General features: G+C 37.6%; 2 protein-coding genes and 1 long non-coding RNA gene across 17 annotated transcripts; 2 read left to right on the top strand and 1 right to left on the bottom strand.

The window, feature by feature from the left end:
* Window positions 1-567: 567 nt before the first annotated feature.
* Trmt112 (tRNA methyltransferase subunit 11-2) lies at window positions 568-4,368 on the top strand. Its single transcript, XM_022853482.2, has 3 exons — window positions 568-892; window positions 1,561-1,662; window positions 2,549-4,368. Exons 1-3 carry the CDS (start codon window positions 815-817, stop codon window positions 2,741-2,743), a joined length of 375 nt encoding a protein of 124 aa, XP_022709217.1. The 5' UTR covers window positions 568-814; the 3' UTR covers window positions 2,744-4,368.
* Window positions 1,737-18,893, bottom strand: LOC111272180 (uncharacterized). Of its 13 annotated transcripts, none has more exons than XR_002687353.2 (9): window positions 18,729-18,893; window positions 17,791-17,903; window positions 17,196-17,329; window positions 16,426-16,805; window positions 16,214-16,274; window positions 15,427-15,611; window positions 14,035-14,143; window positions 13,394-13,539; window positions 1,737-2,011 (listed from the first exon to the last, which is right to left on the bottom strand). XR_002687353.2 is itself a non-coding variant. In XM_022853479.2 (7 exons), the coding sequence occupies exons 2-6, from the start codon at window positions 17,840-17,842 to the stop codon at window positions 15,450-15,452; spliced, it is 789 nt and encodes a 262-aa protein (XP_022709214.1). In that variant the 5' UTR covers window positions 17,843-17,903; window positions 18,729-18,893; the 3' UTR covers window positions 13,832-14,143; window positions 15,427-15,449. The 13 variants fall into 13 exon arrangements, 5 of the variants coding, with proteins under 5 accessions (XP_022709214.1, XP_022709215.1, XP_022709212.1 ...); XR_002687350.2 differs by lacking the exon at window positions 1,737-2,011 and adding an exon at window positions 6,987-7,145 and having other exon boundaries at window positions 14,035-14,154; XR_002687349.2 differs by lacking the exon at window positions 1,737-2,011 and adding an exon at window positions 6,987-7,145.
* Window positions 7,773-23,117, top strand: LOC111272183 (uncharacterized). 3 transcript variants are annotated; one of them, XR_002687357.2, is made up of 2 exons: window positions 7,773-7,931; window positions 21,820-23,117. It is a non-coding gene; the product is annotated as an uncharacterized LOC111272183 (long non-coding RNA). The 3 variants fall into 3 exon arrangements; XR_002687358.2 differs by lacking the exon at window positions 7,773-7,931 and adding an exon at window positions 18,966-19,053; XR_002687356.2 differs by lacking the exon at window positions 7,773-7,931 and adding an exon at window positions 19,063-19,204.
* Window positions 23,118-23,332: the final 215 nt, after the last annotated feature.

The following is a 23,332-nucleotide window of genomic DNA, read 5'->3' as shown; positions in this document are numbered from 1 at the left end:
ACCGCCTTCCGTAAACAGTAATAATGTTGCGAGTGCAGTTTCCATAAAGTAAACGAGCATTCGTTATATGAACCTTTTTTTAATTCACCATATTAAAGTTTATATGTATTCTAGCTTTAGTTAACTAGCAAATGTTTATGCTAGCTACAAGCTTTCAATTCTATGCTAAACAAGCGAAATGTTTAATATCTTTCATTAATTAACAAGGTTAGAGAAGGTGTTCAATCCCGGAAAGATCGATATTACTCTCAGTGGGTTGTGACGTTGAAATGAATTTGTTGTTATCATAAGGAAGTCCATGTTGCTGGTCATACCTTAAGGTCGCAGCGCAGCTATGGTAGAAATTGTTTGTATAAAAAAAAAATATGCGGATAAATGTTCCAGCCTCTATAGCAAATGGCTAATTATAGCGGCCTACAATAGAGGTATTCGTTGCTTTTTTTATTTTTTAAATATATATATTTGTATAACGATATTCAGTAGTCAATCAAATTAATGCACAAGCTCTTATTTCATCATATAAATACTGCTACAAATATACAAAAATGCGTACGGTTCCTCAGGTTTGTACAGCATTCTACCCCTCCTATTGTCAGCGTTTCTTGCAAAATGTCGTGACGAAGTTTCTATGTAAAGTCTTCGCTTCTTCCGCCGGCTTCTATACAAAGCGAAGTGAACACGTATTTCACATACACTCCGTGTTTGTGAAAACATTGCTGCGAAAATAGGCGCGTTTTGTGTGGTTTAGCAAAAATCAATCAAATACTGAGAAGTATTGCTAGTACCGTGACGCTACGGACACACCAAGATCAATATGAAATTACTGACCCACAATATGCTTACATCAAAAGCCATGAAGGCTGTAAAAGTTGGCTTTCCGCTAGACATCGTGGTAAGTACGGGAAATTTGTATGTCAATCACCACGCTGAGATGGAGCTATCACGTTATAAATGAGAGGTGAATTAAATATAAGATTCTGCTATGTGCGACTCGTTCGACAACTATCAAGTTCTACAATGCTTAGTTTAGATTAGATGAAACGTAAAAGCGTAAGATGCACGTGCCATCATTTGTTGTAATCAAAAGAGGCTTGACGACCAGAAAAATGATAACTGTTTTGTAGCTAGATTGGAATAAAGGGGCTATTAACACGTGTTGCACTCGGTAAATAGCCAGTCGTTGTTAGTTCAATAAGTTTGATAAAATGCTCGAAATAACCCTGTTTATATGTTGAATAATAGAAGAAAAATAGAATGAACACAAATAGGTATTGTATATTAAATGTGGCTGGCCTTCTTTTTTTTCGATTATGGCATCAGATAGTCAGTAAAGAGCAATAGTTTCATTTATATACGCCTATATACGCAATATATACGCCTGTAAATTAGCTCTACTGGAATTATTCTTATTATGAGAATTGTATGGTAGTATGTACAGTGCTAACTAATGAGCTCATCATTACTGTCTCGGACTTTCTTTTGTCAAAAATAATGACAACAACAACAAACGCGTAGCGTTTTAAATATATTCATGAACCGATCATTTGGCTGTTTGTGTAGGTCGTGAAAACGGAAGTCGCGGAAGCGGACTTCAGTGAGGAATTTCTCCAGCGTATGATTCCGCGCCTCGATTGGCCTGCGTTCGTTCAGGCAGCTAATAAGGTTGGTAATAACTATTTTAGTAAAAATTCAATCTTCACATTGGGATTTTCTCTTGTCTATATGGACACTACCCATTTTCATATATTCATAATTTTATTTACGTGCATTCAAAGGTCGCGAGGTAACAATGTTTTAAACTTTAATTAATCAACTAGCTCAATAAAAATATGCCATCTCATTAAAAACGGCACCTTAAATTTAATCTTTTTTCGTATACACTATGGATTGTACTTCTGCACATATATATATATAATGCCAACATTCAGCGAATAATACTTCCTTCAATTCTGCAGTCATGTGTTGAAGGTTGGATCTCGTCAAGAGGTAGTTCTTAGTTGTCGAAGGGCAGCTGTAAATAGTTATATAAATACTCATTATAGCTCTAAGTTAACCCAGTAAGCTGTACTGAGTGAGCCTATAATGCAACACGCATTACACACTGTAGAGCAGTTTTGCTTAACATGAGTCATTTGGCGATCGGTTTATGTACTGAAAACGGCCTAATAACTGTCGTAGTTAGCACAACAGAAAATTAGGAAGCTTTATTGTGGTGAACAAGTTAAAATCGTGTGAAATACGTTTGTCATAGTTTTGTTCCGGCTCGCTCTGGGCATATTTGAGTTTGCCGTGACTCGAACGATAACAGGAATTGTACCCTAGGACATTAAATGGCCGACGAAAAACTCATGTAATTTACCTTGTTTTAATCGAATGTATTGATACTTTTTTTTTTTTTTTTTTTTTTTTTATAAACAGGCTACATTATTTAAGACTTTCGCTAATTGTTTAGCATCAATTTTCGTACGCATTTTAGATGTTGTTCTGTCAGAAACAGTTATTTAGCCGCATCTCATTGTTTATAAAAATATTCGTTTCCGTCTCCTAGCTGGGCGTTGGAGCCGACCTTCCTGCCACAGCACCAACGGAAGGCGAAACAAACACAACGGTCCTGCAAGCTATTCATCATGCACTGCTCGAAGTGGAGGTTGTGGAAGGCGAACTCGTGTGTCCCGAAACGAAAAGAAAGTTCCCCATTACAAACGGCATACCCAACATGCTTCTCAATGAGGACGAAGTCTAGATGAGTCACACGTGTCTACGACTCGTGTTCAGACACACCCGTATTCCTTTTTCTCGCAAAGCATCCCGGAGGGAGGTTCGGCTGATTCGACCAATCTATTAAATATACTCAGTAGTCGTATTAAAAAGTTGATGTGGTTCCGCCTACTTTATCATTAGTAACAAGCTATGGCCAAAACAATGTTCTGGAACAAAAACTACGGTAGCAGCATGCATGTTGTCGTAACAACTACAATATGAACCTCGGTCAATCACGCATCAAAGCTTCACTAAATGCGAAAGGAACGCGTCAATCGACTAGTTGATAAGTTTTGATGAAGCTCTTGCTGCTCAGTCAATGAGAATGAGCATTTATAGAAGGCGGGGATAAACGGTGACTCGAGTTAAGACAAAACAAGCAAGCTTCAGTGAAGAGATTAAGAAATAGTTATCGTCATGTAGGACTATGTATGTGTAAGTGTCAGCACTTCTACTAAGAAGAAGACGTCTCTATAAGATCTTTCGCCCAAAAGGACTAAGCCAACAAAGACTCAGTCGCGAGTATCTTGATACATTTAAGAAGATGAAGCAATGCACTTTCTGCTATAGTTTAGTGCGATTGAAAGCGGGTAACTCCGTCAAAAAAGACTAGGAAGTATAGATTGGCAAACTATGGAAGGTAATGAAAGATTGGCAATTCGTGGAGATTACTGGAGGATTGGCAGGCTGTGGGAGTTACTGGATGATGGGTCAGTTATGAAGAAGAAGACAGAGATGATCAATGGGAAAAACGGTGTTAAAATGGCATCCATACTGTGAACAGAGGAGTCACATTGCAATTTGTTGTTTTTTTTTTGTTCACATGCAACTGACCTTACGTGAAAAACCTCATTTCTATACGTATGTATTAAACGAGGTTTAGCCATCAGAGGGAGTAAGAAGCGTAGCCAAGGTTGGCAGCTGCTAAAATTGAGACATTAGTACATGTAGACGACGTCGTCTGCTCATCTCATGGCTAACGTAGTAGCTGATAGATATAGTGAAAAACACAATAAGTTGCCATATTAGTCGAGATATTGGAGGGTTTGGACAAATGTCCTTTTGCAAGGGGGACAACATTTAAGAAACTAACTGTATATTATTATGGTCGAATGACGGATTTAGGATGGTGATGAGATATATATATATATATATTGAGAGCTTGTTTTTGTTTCATATATCGTGTATACATGTCCAAGGAAAGTGAGGGTAGAAAAACCAGCGTAGTCGATGTATGGCGACTTTAGTTAATGAGACAGTAAACTTGAGAATCATACGTGTTGCTCCTATGGTAACGAGGGTAAGCCACTGGACGTTTTTGGGGCTTTGTAAGTGTCACTTATACAAAACGATTGTTCCAAGGCGGCAAGCAATAGTATGACTAACAACGGGAGACAACGGTGATTAGCTTTGAGCATCTGTGAACTTTGGGTTCTTATCTAATTAGGGAGGAGAAAGAAATGTAGAAACCGTATGCACTCATTGCTTCGTTTGGCTTGATAATTTTCGTTCTTACTCTGTATCGATGGATAAGCTACCAGCTGTCTCAATTGTGAAATAAAGTATATATTGCTACGTTAGTAGCATAAAACGTAAGTGTAACTGTTAGTCTGGTTGTATTTCTTAGTAAGTTTAGTCTCCCATACTTAAATTTTACTCCCATACTAATTAAATTAAATTTGTTTGAAACGATTTTATTAGATCAGTCAGCTATACAAGGTAGAAACAATAAACGTGCCGATTCCTCCACAATGCAATATTATAGATTTGCGTACGTGTTTATATTTAAAATAAACATGATTTTGTTAGTGATGTTTAAGCAGCTTTCGAATATTTAACCCGATTGATGTGGATCGGCGACATATGCGATCGTGTTCTCATCTTTGGCAAGTGTCGCATACCCGCAAAGTAAATAAGCACAATGTATCGCTGATTGCAATTTGTGATCCATTAAACAAAAATGATTCCCTTATCTCTTTTTTTATTGAAATAAAAATCACTGTTCTATAGTCTCGATATAGAATCGATGTATGAATGAAAAGCCAGAATTTAAGTAACAAACGATTAGAAATTTCAATAAGGCGCAAGTAAATTCAAAGGGAAATCATTAGCAAATATCAATCGTCTAGCGCAGCCTTTTTGACTCGCCATATCCGGTTTACTTTTTGTCATCAATTTCATGTAGTCACTCTATGCAGATATGTCAAAAGCATCGTCTCACTAAAGAGCTGCATAAGCGGGTTCTAGCAGATTAAAACGAGACCTTCCCCTTCAGATAAAGTAACATCAACTTCAAGGCTCATCTTTTGTACAAAACGTTAAGGCCAGCGTCAGCTAAACATACCTTCGCTATTTGCAGCAAGGTCTGATGTATTAATCGATATCACGTACTTGGTCAACAGGATAAAGGCGTTCGCTTCATCTAAATTGGGAACAATCGTGAATTGGCACCAAATAGGCGTTTCTGCTCGAGAGAAGTCAGTTGACATTATTCACTGACAACATGGCTGAAGTGAATGTCTTTCTCCCTAGACTGAGTTTGCAAAATTGGTAAAGGCATATTAGTTGCGTTTTGTTGCAAGTGACATGTGCCCAATTGGCCCTGTTTTCGAAATTTTCAATAAAAGTAAACTATTGTTTTGTTTTTAACTTTATGCATTTGACATATATTGCAAAAATTGATTACAGATTTTTCGGACAGTGCATGTCTACCCTACGAAAACGGCGAATGGTTTAGGATTTTTTTAAATGGTAAGGATGAAATTACTTGTATGTATAGCACAAGTTGTGTGGCTGAGCTGGACTAATAAACATACTATCTTACTAAATCCAGCATTTCGTTAGTTATATGTTGAAACTCATTCAGGCTATCAATTGAATTTCCGCACATTCTACGTAGTATACGACCAAAGCTGATAATTGTTAATGCAACTTTGCTGGCCAGTGGCTTCTTACTGGTTCAGGACCGGGCAAGTCCTAATGATACTAAAATGATACTATAATACCAGCAATTTGATATCAATAACTAGCTGCTAACTGCTAAATTGTTGTAATTTACTCGTATTATTAATGAATATGTAGAACGGAGTGGAGCTACCTGGATGTAGCTGCCTACATTCCATATCAGTCCGGTTCTCATCTTACATTGCTTTAATTTCATTTCCAAGACATGTTCAGAAGCCCGAGCTTAATACGGGCATTGTAATTGCACTGAAATCTAACAGATTATGTACATATGCGACATGTATAATCTATTCATCTTAGGAAAGAAGTGTTATCTAATATGACTAGTATTGCCCATAAAAACAAAAACGAACGCTGTCCTTATTCTGGGTAGAATACAAACCACGTTAAAATGGTGAGACAGTTTCCTAGCTAGCCGGATAGTGTCGCTCCTCGTTCTTTCTATTTACAAAATACCGCACTTATTCACACATTGAGCTCACTTTATCCGGGTGAGAGAAACCATAGCAAGCCACAAGAGCCTGTATGAAGCACGAACTCCTTATGTAAGAATACCTAGCTCATCGAGTTTTGCTGTATTGAGACATAGTACATGATAATTTTAACTAAAAAGCAAAAACTGTTTTGGCCATTACATTGGAGTAGAATATCAATGAAACATTAATATGTAGTGTCTGGATAAGACTACATATTGTTCAGTACTGAACCTTTATATGCAAAACATCTGCCGTCGCTTTACGTCGGTGATTTAAGGTGTCGTACTTGATCTGCTAAACTCCAGAGCTCCCTTTACCTTATTCACGGATTTAGCTGGAAGGAAATGAGTCTGGGTACATACGATGTGTGAACTTCACCTGGCTACTATAGTGACCAATCCGTAGAACACTAAGTTACTGACCGCGTTGTTAGCAGACTTCAACCCTATTTCCAACTTCGGGTGAGAACAAAAATGCTCCGCAAAAGCTACGCACTGAAAACTAACTTGTTTCTCCTTCATTTCGTGATAACTTTTCTTAAAACAAAGGAAGAAGTATACTGGAAGCTACACCTATCAATGTAAATAACATCTTCTCCTCGAGAAATATGCCAAGGTATCTACGTGATATGTATCATATGTAAGTGTAACAAGAAAGCCATACTTTGATAGAGAATAATAAAGATGCGAATGACCTACCCCTTTATAATATTTAGTACCTATTTTGTGTGCATACTGAACATGTAGCATTTGTTATACTCTTTTCCCACAGTACTTTACTCATATATCGTATATAGAAATTAATATTTCTTCTTTTTATTCTCATACATATCTGTTTTAGCCTGTTTTGTTGTACTGTTACACTTTGCGAGGTGTGCTTTTTTCAACGCGATTGTTCCTCTGGAAAGTAGATATACCGCATAACAGATAGTGCGCAATGACGTTCCTGCCGATAAGAAAAAGGTATCAAAGAGACTCATAAATCTTTTATCTTTTGTTTGATAGTCGAACAGACTCTAAACCTTAACCTACCTAACGTTTAACCTCCGCTGATTCCTGTCACAGTCGATTTAGCTCGACTATTCCACCTGGAAAGGAAATCTAATTGCGCCTAGCGCGTAGGAATGTATCTTTGCGACATCAAGTGTACAAGTCGGCAGAACTATTGTATTGCTGGCGACAGCTAGGACAAATTGGATTGGTGCGGATGTAGTCTACTCTTTTTGCTCTGCACAAGCTGTTTACAGGCAAAAGCTGTAAAATTGACAGATCGTCGAGTGTCACTCAATCCATGTCAAAATGGCCGTGCACTAGACGATTGCTGATTTACTAGTGCTTGCCATATTATTGTACGTCGAAAAACGTCATAAACGCCCAACTTGAATTAATAATAACGTAACAACTGATCGAAGTATATCTGCACTTTATGTATGGATACGTTGAATATATGTAGTAAGTCATCAGGCCGTTATGTTGTCTAGTAATTGAAAATTGACTGGTACGTTGGGCTTTCATTGAAGCAACAACCGGCAAAACTACTGAATCAGCCAGAGTCAAGACGAAACCTAAAAAGATGTTCAAAGGTTAAAGGTATATCCATTAGATAAAACAATGAGCAAGATGGTAGCAAGATAGTAAGGATCCTTAATATATAAATGTTATGTCAACAGAACGACAGAAACGTGGATTGAAAGTGGGAGCATTGTGTTGACGATTTTTGTGCGCAACCTGAGTAAGTTCTATTTTCTTTTTCAGAGAAGTGGGTACAAACAAATAACCGCATATAATCGCTTTTTTTTTACTCGGGGTGTTGAATGTGGATATTTCGGAGTGCGTAGCAAGAATTGGTCAGCAAGAAGATCGTCTACTCATCAAAAAGTCATAGAACGTTTTCTATTTATTTCCGGTACCGACCTCGCATAAAGATGACCATTTCACCTACAGTGCGAGCAATAATAAAGGTATATTCAAGTTACTGGCAGTGTCACTTATACTAGACTCATGTGAGATACACCGTCTTACTTTTTCTCTTGTGGCCAGTGCAGGGCATTTGAAAAAACACTTGCAGTTGTTAAAACAAACGGGTAACTAAAAGGTATGAGAATCAATGCTTAACAATTGCGTAAGTTTTTCGCTGAAAGACTTGGTCTTTGTACCAGTCAATGGAACAGTTTCTGTTCAATTAATAATGAAATTTAGAACTATCTTGTATTTATAGTTGTTTAGCTCGGGCGCCGGTGTAGAGATTACCATTTATCGGAAATACGAGACACACAACGTTAGATTACGTGCATCGTCTGCAACCTTTTATATTTTGTCCATATTTGTATTTGTTGGATCAGGTGGAATTGTATCTAGGCAAATGAGTTACGTGAAACGATCGCGTTGGCATGAATCAAATACTCAAAGTAGTGATAATATATCGGACATATATAACGTGTCTGATATTGGATGCTATCTAAGAGTAGCAAAGCGTTCTTTTGGCCAATAAGAATTTTGTTTATACCTCTGAGGTGTTGTTAATGCATTAATAATCTACCTCCCTTTTTCCAATAAAGCATAATTTCACTTAATTTAAAAAACAGTAAAAGCACAAGAGACGTTGTAATGAAATTTCTTAGGGTTATGTATAGCATATTGCGAGCAATTCCAGGCTAAGCCTCAAAGCATTTTATTTAGGTGTCAGGGTACACATCAACTGTGTAACTTAAATTGTGTATGTTAAAAAGGAACATGGGGCTGCAAGTCTTTCATTATTAGGCAATTGTGAAAGACCAGTATAGTATATTTACACAGCGTTTATTAACTTTAGTAAAGCATGCCTACGACTGATTTTAAGAGCAAAAACCCATTAAATCCCTGGACGGAGGAGAGACGTTTGTATATACCCACTCGATCTAAATAGAGGTGACTCTATAATAATGTCAGCTAAGATCTACGAAAATGCACAATACATATTTTTTAAAAAACAAACACTTTCTATAATAACAAGAACTAATAGCTAATCCATTATAAGGCTTGACTTTCGAAATTTTTAGCCAAACACGGCCAAGTTGACGCAGCTGTCATGGTATAAAAGTACTTATATACTTAATGATGGTCCAAGAGACGAAAGTTCATGGAGTTTGACGGGTATATTATAGAATAGATAAAACCACAGGGCGTACTATGGAATATGATAATGTATTATGTGCGGTGGGGACAAATAAATGCCTCACTGTATCAAACAACGCCCGTTTGTTTAGGTAACTGGCTTTGGAAACTTCGCGATTGATGGATTCTGTCAAACAATCTGCTTTTCCACACAAAGCAATTCAACTGAATGTGCATCGTCCTGGAATAGTTGGTATTAGACGGAAGTGCATTTCATTGAGCATACAAACTGCATTTGAACTTTTTAAGAATATCTAACGTATCAACGAATCAACTATTACAAAGAAAACTCATAGTTACCTAGCAATCCAACAAACGAGCGGAGAATCGGGAACTTTCGACTTCGTTCTGTCACCTTACTGTTCTGGTAACTACTTTATCTGATTACTTTATTCTACGCAAGCTAACTAGGTATATTTAGAATATTTCGCGGCTTTCAAGTTCTCAGCATTTGTAAAGATGTTTGTGTAGAATTAAATCTAATATAGAGCCTATTTGGAGCACGTTTCAAACAGACCAAAGGATTTTCCTACTCCCTAAATAACTAATGGCAATATTCTACAACATTCGGTGAAACCAACCGCGTGAGAAACTTATCTGAATCGCCAACTTAATTGCTTGGGCTAGCGACGAAATGTACCAAGGATGATGTAGTGTTGGCGCACACAACGGAAAACTCATATCGGACTAAGCAATGAAGAATGAACAATTGGCTCAAACGAGTATTTGCTACGCCTCCGAAATCAGCCCCCACATTTATCGCTCTTGATTTTCACTTGAGAAAAAATCAACTACAACTGCTATTAGTTACAGAACCATCAAAATGTTTTCTGATTTGTCTAAATTAAGCTTGTCAAAATTAAGCTAGATTTTATAAGGAAAGAGTGTTAAACTGACGAGAAATAGCGATTTAACGTTTTTATGAACTGGTCTACTGTCTTCGCAAGAATCCGTATAATAACCCATTCTGGGTTATTGTACGGTTATTGCATCCACGAGCTTTGTTTAAATTCTAAAGTTGTTAAAATAAGCGGATCTATCTGGCTTGACCAAGTAAAGATAATTAGAGGTAAAGATAATCATATATTGATTGAAACCTAGCTCATTTACTCAAGTTATATAGGAACTGGTGTTACTAAATCATTATCTTAGTGCGCCAGTAACTAACCAAACGTAACCCAGCTTTTTATTAACATATTTTTGGCTCGAATAATTTGTAAGAAGACTTGCGTGTCTATTACGGTCTCTTGTTCTATCAAGTTCCAGTAGAACATTAGAGACTTTCTAGATAATTATTACCACCCTAGGCTGTTGATTGGGAAAACACGTTTAGTCTAAGATATGTTGAATAACGGAAAGCGAAAAGCAATTTCAGCTAAGCAACATGAGTTTCGCACAAAATTCTCTGCAGAACCAGCTTTCAGAATTCGTTGAGCGGTCCAATATACGCAGTGTTCGTCGACTTTAGGCAAGACTGCTCCTCGATATTTAAGAACCAGGCTTTGCTTATGCTGGCCGAAATGAATATTTCCGTAATTGCGCTCAGCCTTTTTGCTGCAACCACAGAGTAGCATACTCCCACCCTTCACACAGACAACTGGCTTGGCCCAAAGAGATCACCTAGACTCATTTTTATTCTTCATTTTTGGCTGAAGGGCCTTCCTTATTAGATAAGAGGGCCGAAAAAATCAGTCGAAGTTGTCTTGCATGCAGACGATTTAGTGATATAAGGGTCGAACGGGTTACAAGTACAACCAACTCTAGCCCGTCCACACGCGGCAGTAACAGATCTAGGACTGACCGTAAACTTGACTAAGAAGGAAATGATAAAGTTTAGGACGAAGAGAAATACATCGGCCACTAATGTTTTGTAGCTCGCCAGGTCTAATGTTGCTTACGCTTATTAATTTTAGTACTTGTAGTTGCTCTTCTCTACAAAGAGCAGAAGCTTCATCATGCACATCGCCGAAAGATGCGTAAACGCAGGGACGGCCGCATGGGCAGTCAAACCGCCTAATCATTTGTCCCTCATAAGCGCTGTTTCCTTATTTGACCTATAGGTAGCATCGCGTATAGGATACGCACCATCTGAGAAGATCTCACCGTAAAGAACTTCGCATAATTAGATCGCGTCAAAGCTTCCTTCTTTAAAAGAGCATGAGGATGACCTAGAACACACTTGCATATCTCCTTGAGCTCCCAGCAACGGCAGCCTTTAAAACTAACTTTAGAAACTGGGGACAGAGGTCGATGGGGACTTCTTTACTTTGAGACGATAAGGAACAACAAGTGAAACAAACCGGTTAAACAGACATGTCATCACCCCTTCTGCCATGCATGGGTTCCACCGTAAACCTTGCAGAAAACCTGGTTCGCACGAGCCTAACAATACATGTATGTGCTCCAGCAAGGTTATACCAGGCCGCTCGTTGCCTCCTAGTATAACCTTTAGGACAGTCAACAAATCCCTTAAATTAGTTTCATAAACTCAACAAGGCTCGTAGAGTCCATATCGTGCCACACGCTTTACCGGTTCCTTATATTCACTTTATTCTTGGGATTTTCTGTTATCCACCTCTGTATATGATTTATGTGACAACTACTAGTAAAAGTGAATAAATGATAGTTTGTTGATTGGAGATAGCAATCGAGCCCTTTAAGCCGAGTACTGGTTGGGAGAAAAAATCCTTAAATGAACAACTTCTTTTTACATGAAACAGTTTGCTCTGATTGTGTTTTCTGCTTGACATGTATGTAATCTTACCAATACACAGATGATTATTTTATTCAATAATAGAACCAATATGTTTATATAAATGCTGAATATCAGTTACTTTGGCACACAGCTTAATATATATTTTTAGTTAAGCAAAAACTTACAAATAATAGTTGGTGTCTTTCTCTCCCCAAAAGTTGAAAGAGAACCGCAAAGGGCCTTCTAGATTGATGGAATATTTTTGTAAAAAACTGTTAGTTTAGAACGACCGGTTCTCGTGGTGGTTCGGTGATAAACCGTGTATTCACCTACTAAACTGAGGGTAAAATAAAAAAGAAAGACTATGGATACGCTTTGTTTGCTAGAAATATCATACATGAAAGCTAAGGAAAAAGATGCTCCATTTGTTTACTAGAATGTTACAGGATTATAAAGGAGGATTGGGGTAAATAATAAGATAATAAGTGCAAAGCAAGAGCCAAAAAATCAATAAACTGTATTCTTAAGAGAAGATGGAATTCTGATGCTGTCTTCACTGAATCGAGACTTTCCTTTTGCTTTAAAAGCACCTATTTTGCCGCTAGCTTCTTTAATTCGATTTTCAGAATGTGTGGCAACTTGAAGCAGATAAAAAAAAACCTCACAAATAATTTCGTGAATAAATGAGTAAAGTCACTTCGTTTATAATTGGCGACGCATTCGAGATTGGAGGGGGGCGTGTACTAATTTCTAATTGGCCCTTCTGGACGTTTTTTTTTACTATGTAATAGCAAAAGGCAAAAATTCTCACTGCTTGTGGGGGGTTGAAATTACTGTTGTATTATAGATGCTTGTTTCTCTTATAGTTTAGTATGTATTTCGAATTAATTCGAACAGATCACTGGATTTAAGCAATGGGCATTATGCGTCGGTCGCATGAATGATCCGGTTGTTGTTCCAGGTCGGTGACTGAAAAACTGCTTCTCGCCTGAGATCAGTGTCGAATTTAATGCGTATATTCAGACGAATATTAAAAACGCCAGGGTCAATAAAGCTGTTTGAAACATGATAACAGGCGATGAACCATCTTTCATTCAGAATCAATATTTTTGCTTCCTAAGCCGAGCACTATTAGCAAAAATTATTTAGCTATTATTTTTTTGTATGTGGATCGTGTATGTAAATGCAAACAATATCATAAATAACGAGTCCTATTGTTAAATCGATGGCTTGTATATCTAACGTTATAGAGCAACGCGCATCTAGACATATATCATGACGTTGGGTTCGTGGCCACAAAAAGGTAGATTGGACGTAATCTTATTCCGAGATGCATGCTAACTTACCTTGCTGGAAATGCTACATAACTGTGAGCATGACGTTGTTCGAACCCGGCAACCGTTAATCGATGAATCGTCACAATAGAAAGTCTAATTTTGCCAACATTCCTTGACTCCTTACAATATTAACATGGGGCACTTAAACTGTAACCCTATACGCAGAATAAAACACGTTCATTTGTAGCGTTTGAGGTGAACAGGGGTCTGTATTATTTATCCATTTGCATATTCCGACACGTCAAAGCTGCACTATAATTACTGAGCCTACAAGAAAAGGTTCCCGAACGCAAATACTAAAAGTACTACTTCGGTGGTATTCGTCACCACGGGGATGAAAAAGACGGGCTTGAAAAAATAAAGTTGAAAAAAATTAAAAGACCCTTAAAATCAATAGAAGCTCTTAAAGTAGGGTGTTCTCGTATCCATTACAAATATATCGCTCAATAGGCTTTTTGAAAAAGTATTTATTGCAACAATACGCAACACGTAAAAAAAACTCCTAGGGGAATTAAATTTTCGGCTAATAGAAGACTAATAACCCGAATATCTAAAAATAAATGAAGGCGCGACAAATTGAAGAAAAGCTTCCACGTACTGTAAACTTACGAATGTTAGAACAACGGTTTGTAAAAGTTGGTCATCCTCACCTGTTTTGACGTAATGCCGGTATAGTTTGGACAGTCTAGTGCACTCGTCGCATGTCTATTTCTCGACACAGACGACATCGAGCCAACTATGTTCGGAGCTGTCAGAATGCTGATAAAGATCTAATAATTAGAGATCGAACACCGTTTGTATCTGAAGTTACAACTATTGCGGATGAGATTATACCTTTGTTGTCAAGCTAACATCAGCTGGAAATATTAACTCAAAATAAAAACGTGTTTGAAACTTAATTTTTTATGAGGATGTTTATCAAATTTCATAAATGATACTCGAAAAGAATGTCGATGTTTACTTCTGAGCATATCGGTCTGTTACTTGCGGAGCGGCCAAGTTACTGCTGCATCATTCCCAAAAGCAAATGTTCCATTGGCAAAGTTTCAAAAACCTTGTTCCAAATTCCAGCCGAAAATATGTATTTGAAATTCTGTCCGTAACAAAACCGGTTCGCTTGTTACGGGTCCTTCAACAAACTGAACCTCCCAAAAAACAGATAAGGTACATTTCAAAATCAAGTGAAATTTACTGATATATGTAAAGGCTTTTCCAATAACCGGTAGATAGCTCCCAATTTTTTTTAATCCCCAAGAAATCTATGTATGTAATTTTTTGTTTAGGCGGATATTCCTTTAGCTAAGCGTATTCGCCCTATTAAATCACAATATTCACGGCGATTATTTTTTTGATATTGCAATTATCGGAATTGAGTCCTTCAGAGGATTTTCCGTTACAAGTAGTTGTTAAATCTCACTGTTAAGCAAAAGTGGTTTTTAATTTTAGTGGCTATCCTCGTTAGGTGCTATGTAATACGTCACTGCGATTTGTTTCGGATTTACAGAACAGCTGCCATCCTCTGTACAAAATGGCGAAAGACCTGCAAGACCATTTGATAATTTCGAATAATTTTTATCGAGCTTAAACTAAAATCGAACAAATTAGAAGTTTGACAAGGGTTCGAGAAACTAGCAAGGTAAATTGCTATATTTTGCAAAATGCAAGAACCTCCAGTGCTACAATTCACAACTTAGAAGAAGAAAGCTAATTATAGATTATTTGGTAACGACGTCTGTATCGAAACACTAACTAACACTTAACTGGAAGAAGAAGAAAAGAAACATTATTCATAATATTGTCAAAACTAGTAAGTTATGGGGTAATTATCAAGTTATTATGTAGCGGTCAAAAGCATAACACGAAGTTGGCCTAGCGGATCTTATAATAACCACATATAAGCGACTTTTTGATAGTTAGGTTGAACCTTTTGTGTATTCTGGCTAGTTTTTCAGATGCCATTTTTGTCAAGTTTTTGTCAAACAATATATCAAGCAATCAAAATAGTACTATTAGAATAACCACACATATATATCGATAATCACATTTACCACAGCCGTCTATAGTTTTAATGTAGGCTGGCGATTTTGCCTCCATCGACAACGTAAGTCGATCCGTTAATCATCGAGGCAGCGTCAGAAACTAAGAAAGCGATAACTTCCGCTATTTCTGACGCCTCTGCCGAGCGCCCGAGTGGGTTGGGTGGCTCCTGGACAGCTTTCGAGATCACCTGTCGTCGCAGAAAAGAAAGTAGGTACCAGTGTGCAACGTAAGATTGAAGAAATAAATGGAACCTTGTTATGTTGTATATTTGTCCAGTTTAATTGAAAAGGACTTTAACTGAGAGGCCCAGTAAGCTGACTGAAGCTTTTGTGATAACGGTTACTTGCTAGCATATATGACATAATAATAACAACAAAGCTGACCAAACAAATAACCAGTTCTGCGGCTATAGTGGCCATTTTTTTTTATTTGAATAAGTTTTATTTTTAACTTTGAGGTTATTTTGCAAGTTAGCTGGGCTGAATTTTAATATACATATGCCATAAGTCCATGTAAGAGCCTCAGAGGGCACTTGAATGAAGCTATTCTCCTAGAAAGACGTCATGAAATGCATCTACATCTGTTTACCTTACAAAAAAATTGAGTCATTCTGATGGAACTCCCACTCTAACTTGTGCTTAAGTTCGTTTTCTTCTTTCTAATAATATATGTTCATCGAATTAAGGACGACCGAAACCGCTAATGAAAAATATCATGATAAATTTTTAGTTGTTAAAAAGTAAGCAAATTTAGAAAAAAAAAGAAAATGGTAACAAACGCTATATTTACCTTTTTTATAAATGCTTGCCCTTCATCGGTTCTCAAAATCTCAGTGATTGTACCTCCTGGACTGTAAAGCAAATACCACCAGACAAATTAATCTATATTGTGTCGAACTGGGTCGAAGTAGGTAAATTTTTAATCTTCTATCGGAGAGCCATACGCGCGTGCCATTGTGAATTGTTTAAATCTACTTCTGTGAACAAAATGTCAACACTTACTTAACACTGTTGATGCGAACTCCTTTTGGACCGAGATCGGCCGAAAGACTTCGCATCATGTTGTCCATAGCAGCCTTTGCTATCGTATAGGCGAGGAAATCCGCCCTACCGCGCAATCCTAGGGTAGAAGACACCATTACAATATTGCCTTTACTGGCACTAAGCGACGGTAGGGCTTTCTTGCACAGCTCAAACGGAGCTAAAACATGCACCTCCAGCATCGTTCGTACTGCGGCCGAGCCAATTTCCTCTAAATTACCGATTTTTGCCCATCCAGCATTGTTTATTAGGATATCAATCTGTCCGAATTTAGCCACAGTGCCAGAAACCAGCTGCTGCCTAACGCTTTCGTGCTCGATGTTACCGATGACACTGAAAGGCTGAATCGTATGAAGAATGCTAAGAATGTACTTTAGAACATCCCCCCATGTCACATTTAATACTGAATATTATGCATTTTATTCTGAAATATAAAAACTTAGTTTTAGAAGAGCTTTTATGAGCGTACTTGCTCAGGTAATCTGTACACGTCCTTGGAAAGCAGGCCGTCTCCGTACGATGATACGTTGAAATAGTTAAGGCAGCTACTTCTGCCCAAATCTAAATTTCATGTAACAACTGTTTAAACACACCCCTAAGAAGCTTTTTGTTTGGTAATGTTATTTACCATCTTTTATTAGATTCCTACAGTATATCAGTGGATTCATCGCTTTGCACAGTTGAGTCAACGAATATCATATCACTACTATATTCATAAATGACTTTTTTACCTTATGTCCTGAGGTATTTTCAATTTCTGCCACCAACTCATCGAGTCTGTTCTGCCGCCGACCATGTATCGTCAGCTTTGCTCCACGAGAAGCCAACAACAACGCCGTTGCTTTGCCTATTCCAGCGGTTGATCCTATTGGAAACAATAAATTTGGTGTTCCGGGTTAGAGGATGGTAGATCGGTATGCCTCTTAGGGTTGTACATTTGCATCTATCTATCTTTTCATAAAATTAAATAATATATAGGAGACATTTCGAACTTAACCATAAAAGCTGTAAGGCATAAAGACTATGGGGAGTATAAGGGTCAATTTAATCGGCACTGAAATTCCGAACTTGTGACAGTAAATCAAAATCTAATTGTTAATCGATCCGAGTTTTTAATTCAAAATTAAATTTAAATGGCACGATTATTATTGTTTGTATTATTTTTATTTATAGAAAAACTGTGAAAGGTGATTCACAGTTTGAGTAAACAGGGGAACTGACGTTTGCTTCGACATCAAAGGATACCGCATAAACTCAATACTCAGGATATTAGTAGAATATACAAAGATGAGTGACAGGTCAACTTCCAAGTTTGGTTTTTCTTACCGGTTACAATGGCAACTTTGCCCATTAACCTTAACTTAGCATATGGGTCCATAACTATGCTTTGAGAGTTCTGTAGTCGCTATCGCAACGTCGCGGTCTTTCAAATCCTGTAACTTCGAATATAAAATATCGAGTTTATGATCTGACAAACGAAGACTTGAACAGATCATGTACAACGTGCAACTCAGTTATTGATCACCTGTTTTGTTTATAAGCAATTTTTATCGATAGTGGGTATCGATCGAAGACGCCATTTCGGAGCACCGCTTCGTATGCTCTACTGTACTCGGCTATATGTAACTAAGGCCCGGGCTATATGTACGAATATTCAGTAATTTTGCTACTGCACTAGGAACTATAATAAGTGCTATCGTTATAACATACCCATCAAAAAGCCCTTGAAAGTGTTAAAGGCCAGTGCGTGGTCGATACCAAACACATATTACCAATAATATTCTATTCTAAACAAAATAATACACATGGCTGGTGCTAGTGAAAGCTAACGGTCAACGTCCTTAGTTGTCAATCTGTGTCAATAATTATTTATTTAACAGTGCTTTCAAACATGAACGAAAATCCTATCCGATTAGACGACCTCTAAATGAAATTTTTTATTGCTTTTTTCATTCACAATAGGCTGACGCGCAGGCCATTATCAACCTTTCGCCTGTCCTACACACTCGGTATAAATCTTCTGCGAATTCTAATGAATAAATTTTAGTGTACATTTGGCTGACTGCATAGCAAAAATTTGCTCTACATCTTTCAGCTAATGAATACAACAGAGAGGGAGTATAATGAAGTGAAGACTGTCTGGAAAAACCTCGTCTTGATGCGAGCGTATTGTTAAAAAAAAAAACTGCGTAGGAAAAAAGTTCGTATATTCTTTCAGCGTACGCGCTACCGATTACTATATAGATGTGAAAGGAATAACTCACTTGCTTTTGCAGAAGACAACGTTGCGATTTAGCAGTGCTTTGAACTAATATTACGAGTTAGAGTAGTTGATTGTTACGGGTAGCTGGTAATTTCTATCGAAGAAGCAGGAGTTTACGCGTGAATATACTGTTTGTCAAGGGTGGCTTAGTATGTGAATAAGAAGGCTGGCAAAACGGGTCCGCTATGTGAGCAACGAGCGTCATGGAGTCAGCGTCTGTACAGATCGTATCATTCAGTATTGAAAGCGCTCTTTCCTATTTTTTCTTTCCCAATCGGTCAACAGTGTTTCTTGAATGAGGCAAGAGACAGCGACGGCTCATCCAGGTGTGTCTATGAGTTAGCATTTTATAACTGCCGGGAAGCTCAAAAACAGGCATTTAAACTGCTAGACGAGCATCGTGACTGATTTTACAACGAGAACATTAATCAACAAAATGCTGTGATCTGTAAAAAAATTGGCGTTAAGTTCCCAAAGGTAAAGGTCTTTTTTACATCGGAAAACGCTGATTATTATAGATTCCATAAAACAGCTCATTATGATAATGTATGGATTTCTAATATCACGGAGAATTCTTTATAAGAACGTATTATTTCTGAGCTATTTTACAACGAAAGAGTGGTTATTTGACAGCACAATATTTGGTACAAATTAGAACTTGGGGTTCGCCAGTCCAAGTTAGAGCAAAGCAGTGTATCTTGTTTTCAATTTCAGAAAAGCCGGTAACCTTTTGTCAGATTACCTTTCGTCAAATCTAGTCTATGATTTGTCATAATGTTTTGGTAATTTTTGTGTGAATATATTGTATCCTGTTTACGAAAGAAAGCTGTGTGTTATAGGGCAGAACCGAAGTTGACAAAAATTGCATGTCTGAGAGTGACTTTTATAGACCAAAAAAAATCATTCGTCTGCAATAAAGATGCGTTCATTATTGTGACTTTTAATAAACAAGTCGAGTTATACAAATTCTAATTTATTATAATCAAATAATGAGAAGGAATAGCAACACTAATAATAAGTGTGACACCTCTATTTATTCGTAATCAAAGTTATTAAATTAAAAATAGTTAATGCTATCATAGTTCTTTTGCGGATTCAAATGATGCAAGGACATTATGCGCCATTTGTGCACAGATGTGTATGCCAGAGACTTCTCTATTCAAGATGGTCTGAATTTTTTCATTTGTGCTTGACATCTCACTCCATTGAACCGATTGGATCACAGTGAAGTACAGCGCGCTCGATTTTCTAAAAGGAAAAATTATCGCTCGCTGGAATGCTATTGGCTCGTGGCTTTTCTTATTTAATATAAAATTAAAATGAAATTACTCTTTCCTCTAATAAAATTATTTTCTTTTGTATTGCGTATAAACGCCGGGTAAATGTGCGCGCTGCTGAGCTTGTACTACCGGTTTTTTGAACTTCGGGTAAATTGCAAATGCCTACACCGCGCAACATATACAGGACTGGTATCGACGAAGTGAAGTATTATAAACTGCCCTAGACACCTCATTAGTCACCTTGCTGTCGATGAGAACACGGGCTTCCCAATTATACCAGGTACTAGAAAATACAAAGAAGGACTTAATTTTCTATTGAAACGCCTCTGCCTGGGGAAGTACGACACAGCCAATTGGACTCTACACACGTTTTAAGAAAAAAGAATTATCAAATTTTATATACACTCGGTTTCGGATTTAGGTCATTTTTGCCTGAGTTTGGTCCTGACGCAATGCTATTAACGCTTGCATCGTCCGACATGACAAGGCTGGCAATGCTTTTCTCTTTCAAAGACATTTTTAAAATTTTCGATTCCATTTTCTCCTATTGGTGCTCACGAACCCACAAGGCGTCAAAGAGGTCTGTGTGGGGCATTGGATCATTATCGAACATTTACTACGATGTTGGCTCTGAAATTCTGCAATTCAAACTCAAATTGGCGGCAATTTTTTCCCAAGCATAAGTTTTTACAACACTACAGGACCTTAGTAACGCAACATCTTGTTCAGAGACTTCCCCGCTTAACCAAAAGTTTCAACAGCTTCTCTGCTTGATGTATAAATACTAATATCTTATTTTATGAAAAATAGTTATCAAGTGCCACGACCGAATCAACTCAACCAAACGTAGCTGCCGCGATGGCTTGCAGGAGTCCGGTGGATTGATTCCACATTTCAAGTAACAATACACTACATGCTCGCGATAATCGATTTACACATATAAGTCGAAGTTTATCGAATGATTCGTATATCTATGTGCCGTGTGTGTGTGAAGTGTGCAAAACCGTTTGTAGTTCATAGGTTTCTGTGCTCAGTTGCAAGTAAAATTCAACCGTGTGGCGTTTCCGATATCTCGTCGTTTAAGGTGTCGAAACTTTCGTTCTAAGTACCATAATTGCATAAAGCGCTGACATGTGTGCAGAAAGCCGTTAGCAATGAATATTTGACGCGCACAAGTGTTTGTTAGAACTTGCGTCGCGGCCCAACGTAGGAAAAAGGCAGTTTAACATCTGAGAAAAGGATATTTTGGCTGGTAAACATACATTTGTACCTTTACTGCCGTCCATCCACAAACAGTGTCTTCCGAAACGAGATTTTTTTTTTATAAAACACTTTAGTGTATGGCGTGATTCGTGACCAAGCGTCAATCATTTTGTAGATTCAATTCAACTACAGACTCGAGTCAGTTACCCATGTAAAAAAAATCCAGCAATATGGTGTTATCAATTCATTAATTCGAATTTTTTTTTAGTTACGGTTTCATAATGCGTGTACTATCTGTTGGTAGCGCGAAGTGTCTTCATTTATTGCACATTACTATAAGTGCTATCATACTGTAATAAATTTCCTCATTCTTATGGGTATCAGCACGCGGCTCTTTCCAGGTCTTGTCCCTAATGTGTTTTATCATTATCTAAATAGATCATTTAAGTTATGCGTCTGGCAGCTGCGTAGACGGTGGCTTCCGACAAACCACTAACAGGGGTTAAAATCGTAAGTTTTCAAAAATTTAACCGTCGAAAATTCGACTTTCAGGTATGTCTATACCCCTCGGCTTAATGTTTTTTTTTTCTACTTCATTGATCGAAACAGGTGAGGGCCTTTGTAGGATTGGACTCCTCTTCAGTACAGGACGAGCAGCGATAAAGCAATCGCCGACATCTTTTGCAGTTTACGCAAAATTAACGAAAGAAACAGCGGTGAATTCAGACGACACGGAAACATGTTACGTCTACCAAAAATACTAGTTAGGTAACGATTCGTAGCCGGCGACAACATGACGATCCTTTCTGAACGTTTATTATTTTGAGAGTCAATTGCACCCGAAAGAGGAACGCGCCAGCTACTCGTTTCGTTCTATTGATTGGTTGGTTGGTTGCGTAGTGTTCTGACATGTGCTCTCCTACGATTTTTTACTGACAGCGAAATCGCTGAGGCCGCTGAAGTGCACGAGAGGAATGGTTGGTTACAGATAAACATGCCGTACCTATATATGAAATACTTATACGGCTGCAACTTCCGCCGTTTTAGCGCTAGTGTAACACAAATAAGTTGAACAATCACTGACAGTTCTTGAGCACATAAATTGCCAACGAAACGTAATAACAGAGTTCATTGGTAACAATAAAAACCCGAGGCTCTTAAGCCAGTCAACAAACGGTTGAAGAGATTCGCTCAATCCGGTTTTCTCTGAATTAAGCCATCTGCTTATTTGAACACACGAAAGCAAATTGGCAATGATATAACTTCGGCTAGCACTAGAACTTTGTGTGATTACGGAGTAGCCGAAAATAAGCTAACAGGTTATGTCTGTAGGGTAGAGAAGGATATATATCCGATCCAGACCTCACGAAGGTGTAATGCATCATACCCGATATTTCACAGACCTACTCGCTGCTTGTCTCATCGACGTGAGCACATATCAAGGGCCACATGTGTTAGCACTAAAACGTTGAAAGGTATATATTGTCGGCATATGATAATTGGCTCACAATGTTTAAATCAAAATTCTTTACCGATACCATGCCACTACAATGCAACTAGAAAATCTGCGATACTAGTAATAATGATAATAATAAAGTTTTTAATATTGGAAAAATATATTTACGCTGGATCAGGAAAACAGCCACAATTGCAACATCGCGGACATAAGGAAAAGTTGCATCTAACAACTAACAGATCTAGGGAAAGAAATCATGTTTTATGGAGCTCTTTAAATCCGAATTAAGCTTCGGAGAGCTTGACTGTGGGACGTCATTTATTAAATAAGAACATTTTTCAGGGAAACTGTGTTGAGCTCTAAATGGAATTGTACCGTTTGCGTCTTTTTAATAATTTTAACAAAATAAATAATAATTGCGAGAAATAAACTAGACTGTGCTAAACCTGTTTACATCAACTTTTTTTTTATATGATATAAATTACAGGTGAACATTGTGGTGAGAATTAAACTATTGGATTTAACTAGTAAACTACCTGGCTCGTGCGTACGCACCATGCTAAAGTACCACTTACTCAACCAGCATGCCATTGTTATTATCCTCGTAACAATTAACATATCTTGTATACCAGAATGTAAACATTGTGCAATGTTTGGTTAACTCGA

Source organism: Varroa jacobsoni, unplaced genomic scaffold, assembly GCF_002532875.2.
Source record: "Varroa jacobsoni isolate VJ856 unplaced genomic scaffold, vjacob_1.0 contig01753, whole genome shotgun sequence".
Classification (NCBI taxonomy): Eukaryota; Metazoa; Arthropoda; class Arachnida; order Mesostigmata; family Varroidae; genus Varroa; species Varroa jacobsoni.
Note: the sequence above shows the minus strand (reverse complement) of the source record. Positions and strands in the feature narration are given on the sequence as shown.

What these genes read in the sequence shown, in the direction of transcription:
- Trmt112 (XM_022853482.2), top strand. Translation starts at nt 815, where the DNA reads ATGAAATTACTGACCCACAATATGCTTACATCAAAAGCCATGAAGGCT. An exon ending in GCTTTCCGCTAGACATCGTG is followed by an intron (nt 893 to 1,560) that starts GTAAGTACGGGA and finishes CTGTTTGTGTAG; the next exon opens with GTCGTGAAAACGGAAGTCGC. An exon ending in TCGTTCAGGCAGCTAATAAG is followed by an intron (nt 1,663 to 2,548) that starts GTTGGTAATAAC and finishes TCCGTCTCCTAG; the next exon opens with CTGGGCGTTGGAGCCGACCT.
- LOC111272180 (XM_022853479.2), bottom strand. Translation starts at nt 17,842, where the DNA reads ATGGACCCATATGCTAAGTTAAGGTTAATGGGCAAAGTTGCCATTGTA. An exon ending in CAAAGTTGCCATTGTAACCG is followed by an intron (nt 17,330 to 17,790) that starts GTAAGAAAAACC and finishes TGTTTCCAATAG; the next exon opens with GATCAACCGCTGGAATAGGC. An exon ending in AAAATACCTCAGGACATAAG is followed by an intron (nt 16,806 to 17,195) that starts GTAAAAAAGTCA and finishes CATACGATTCAG; the next exon opens with CCTTTCAGTGTCATCGGTAA.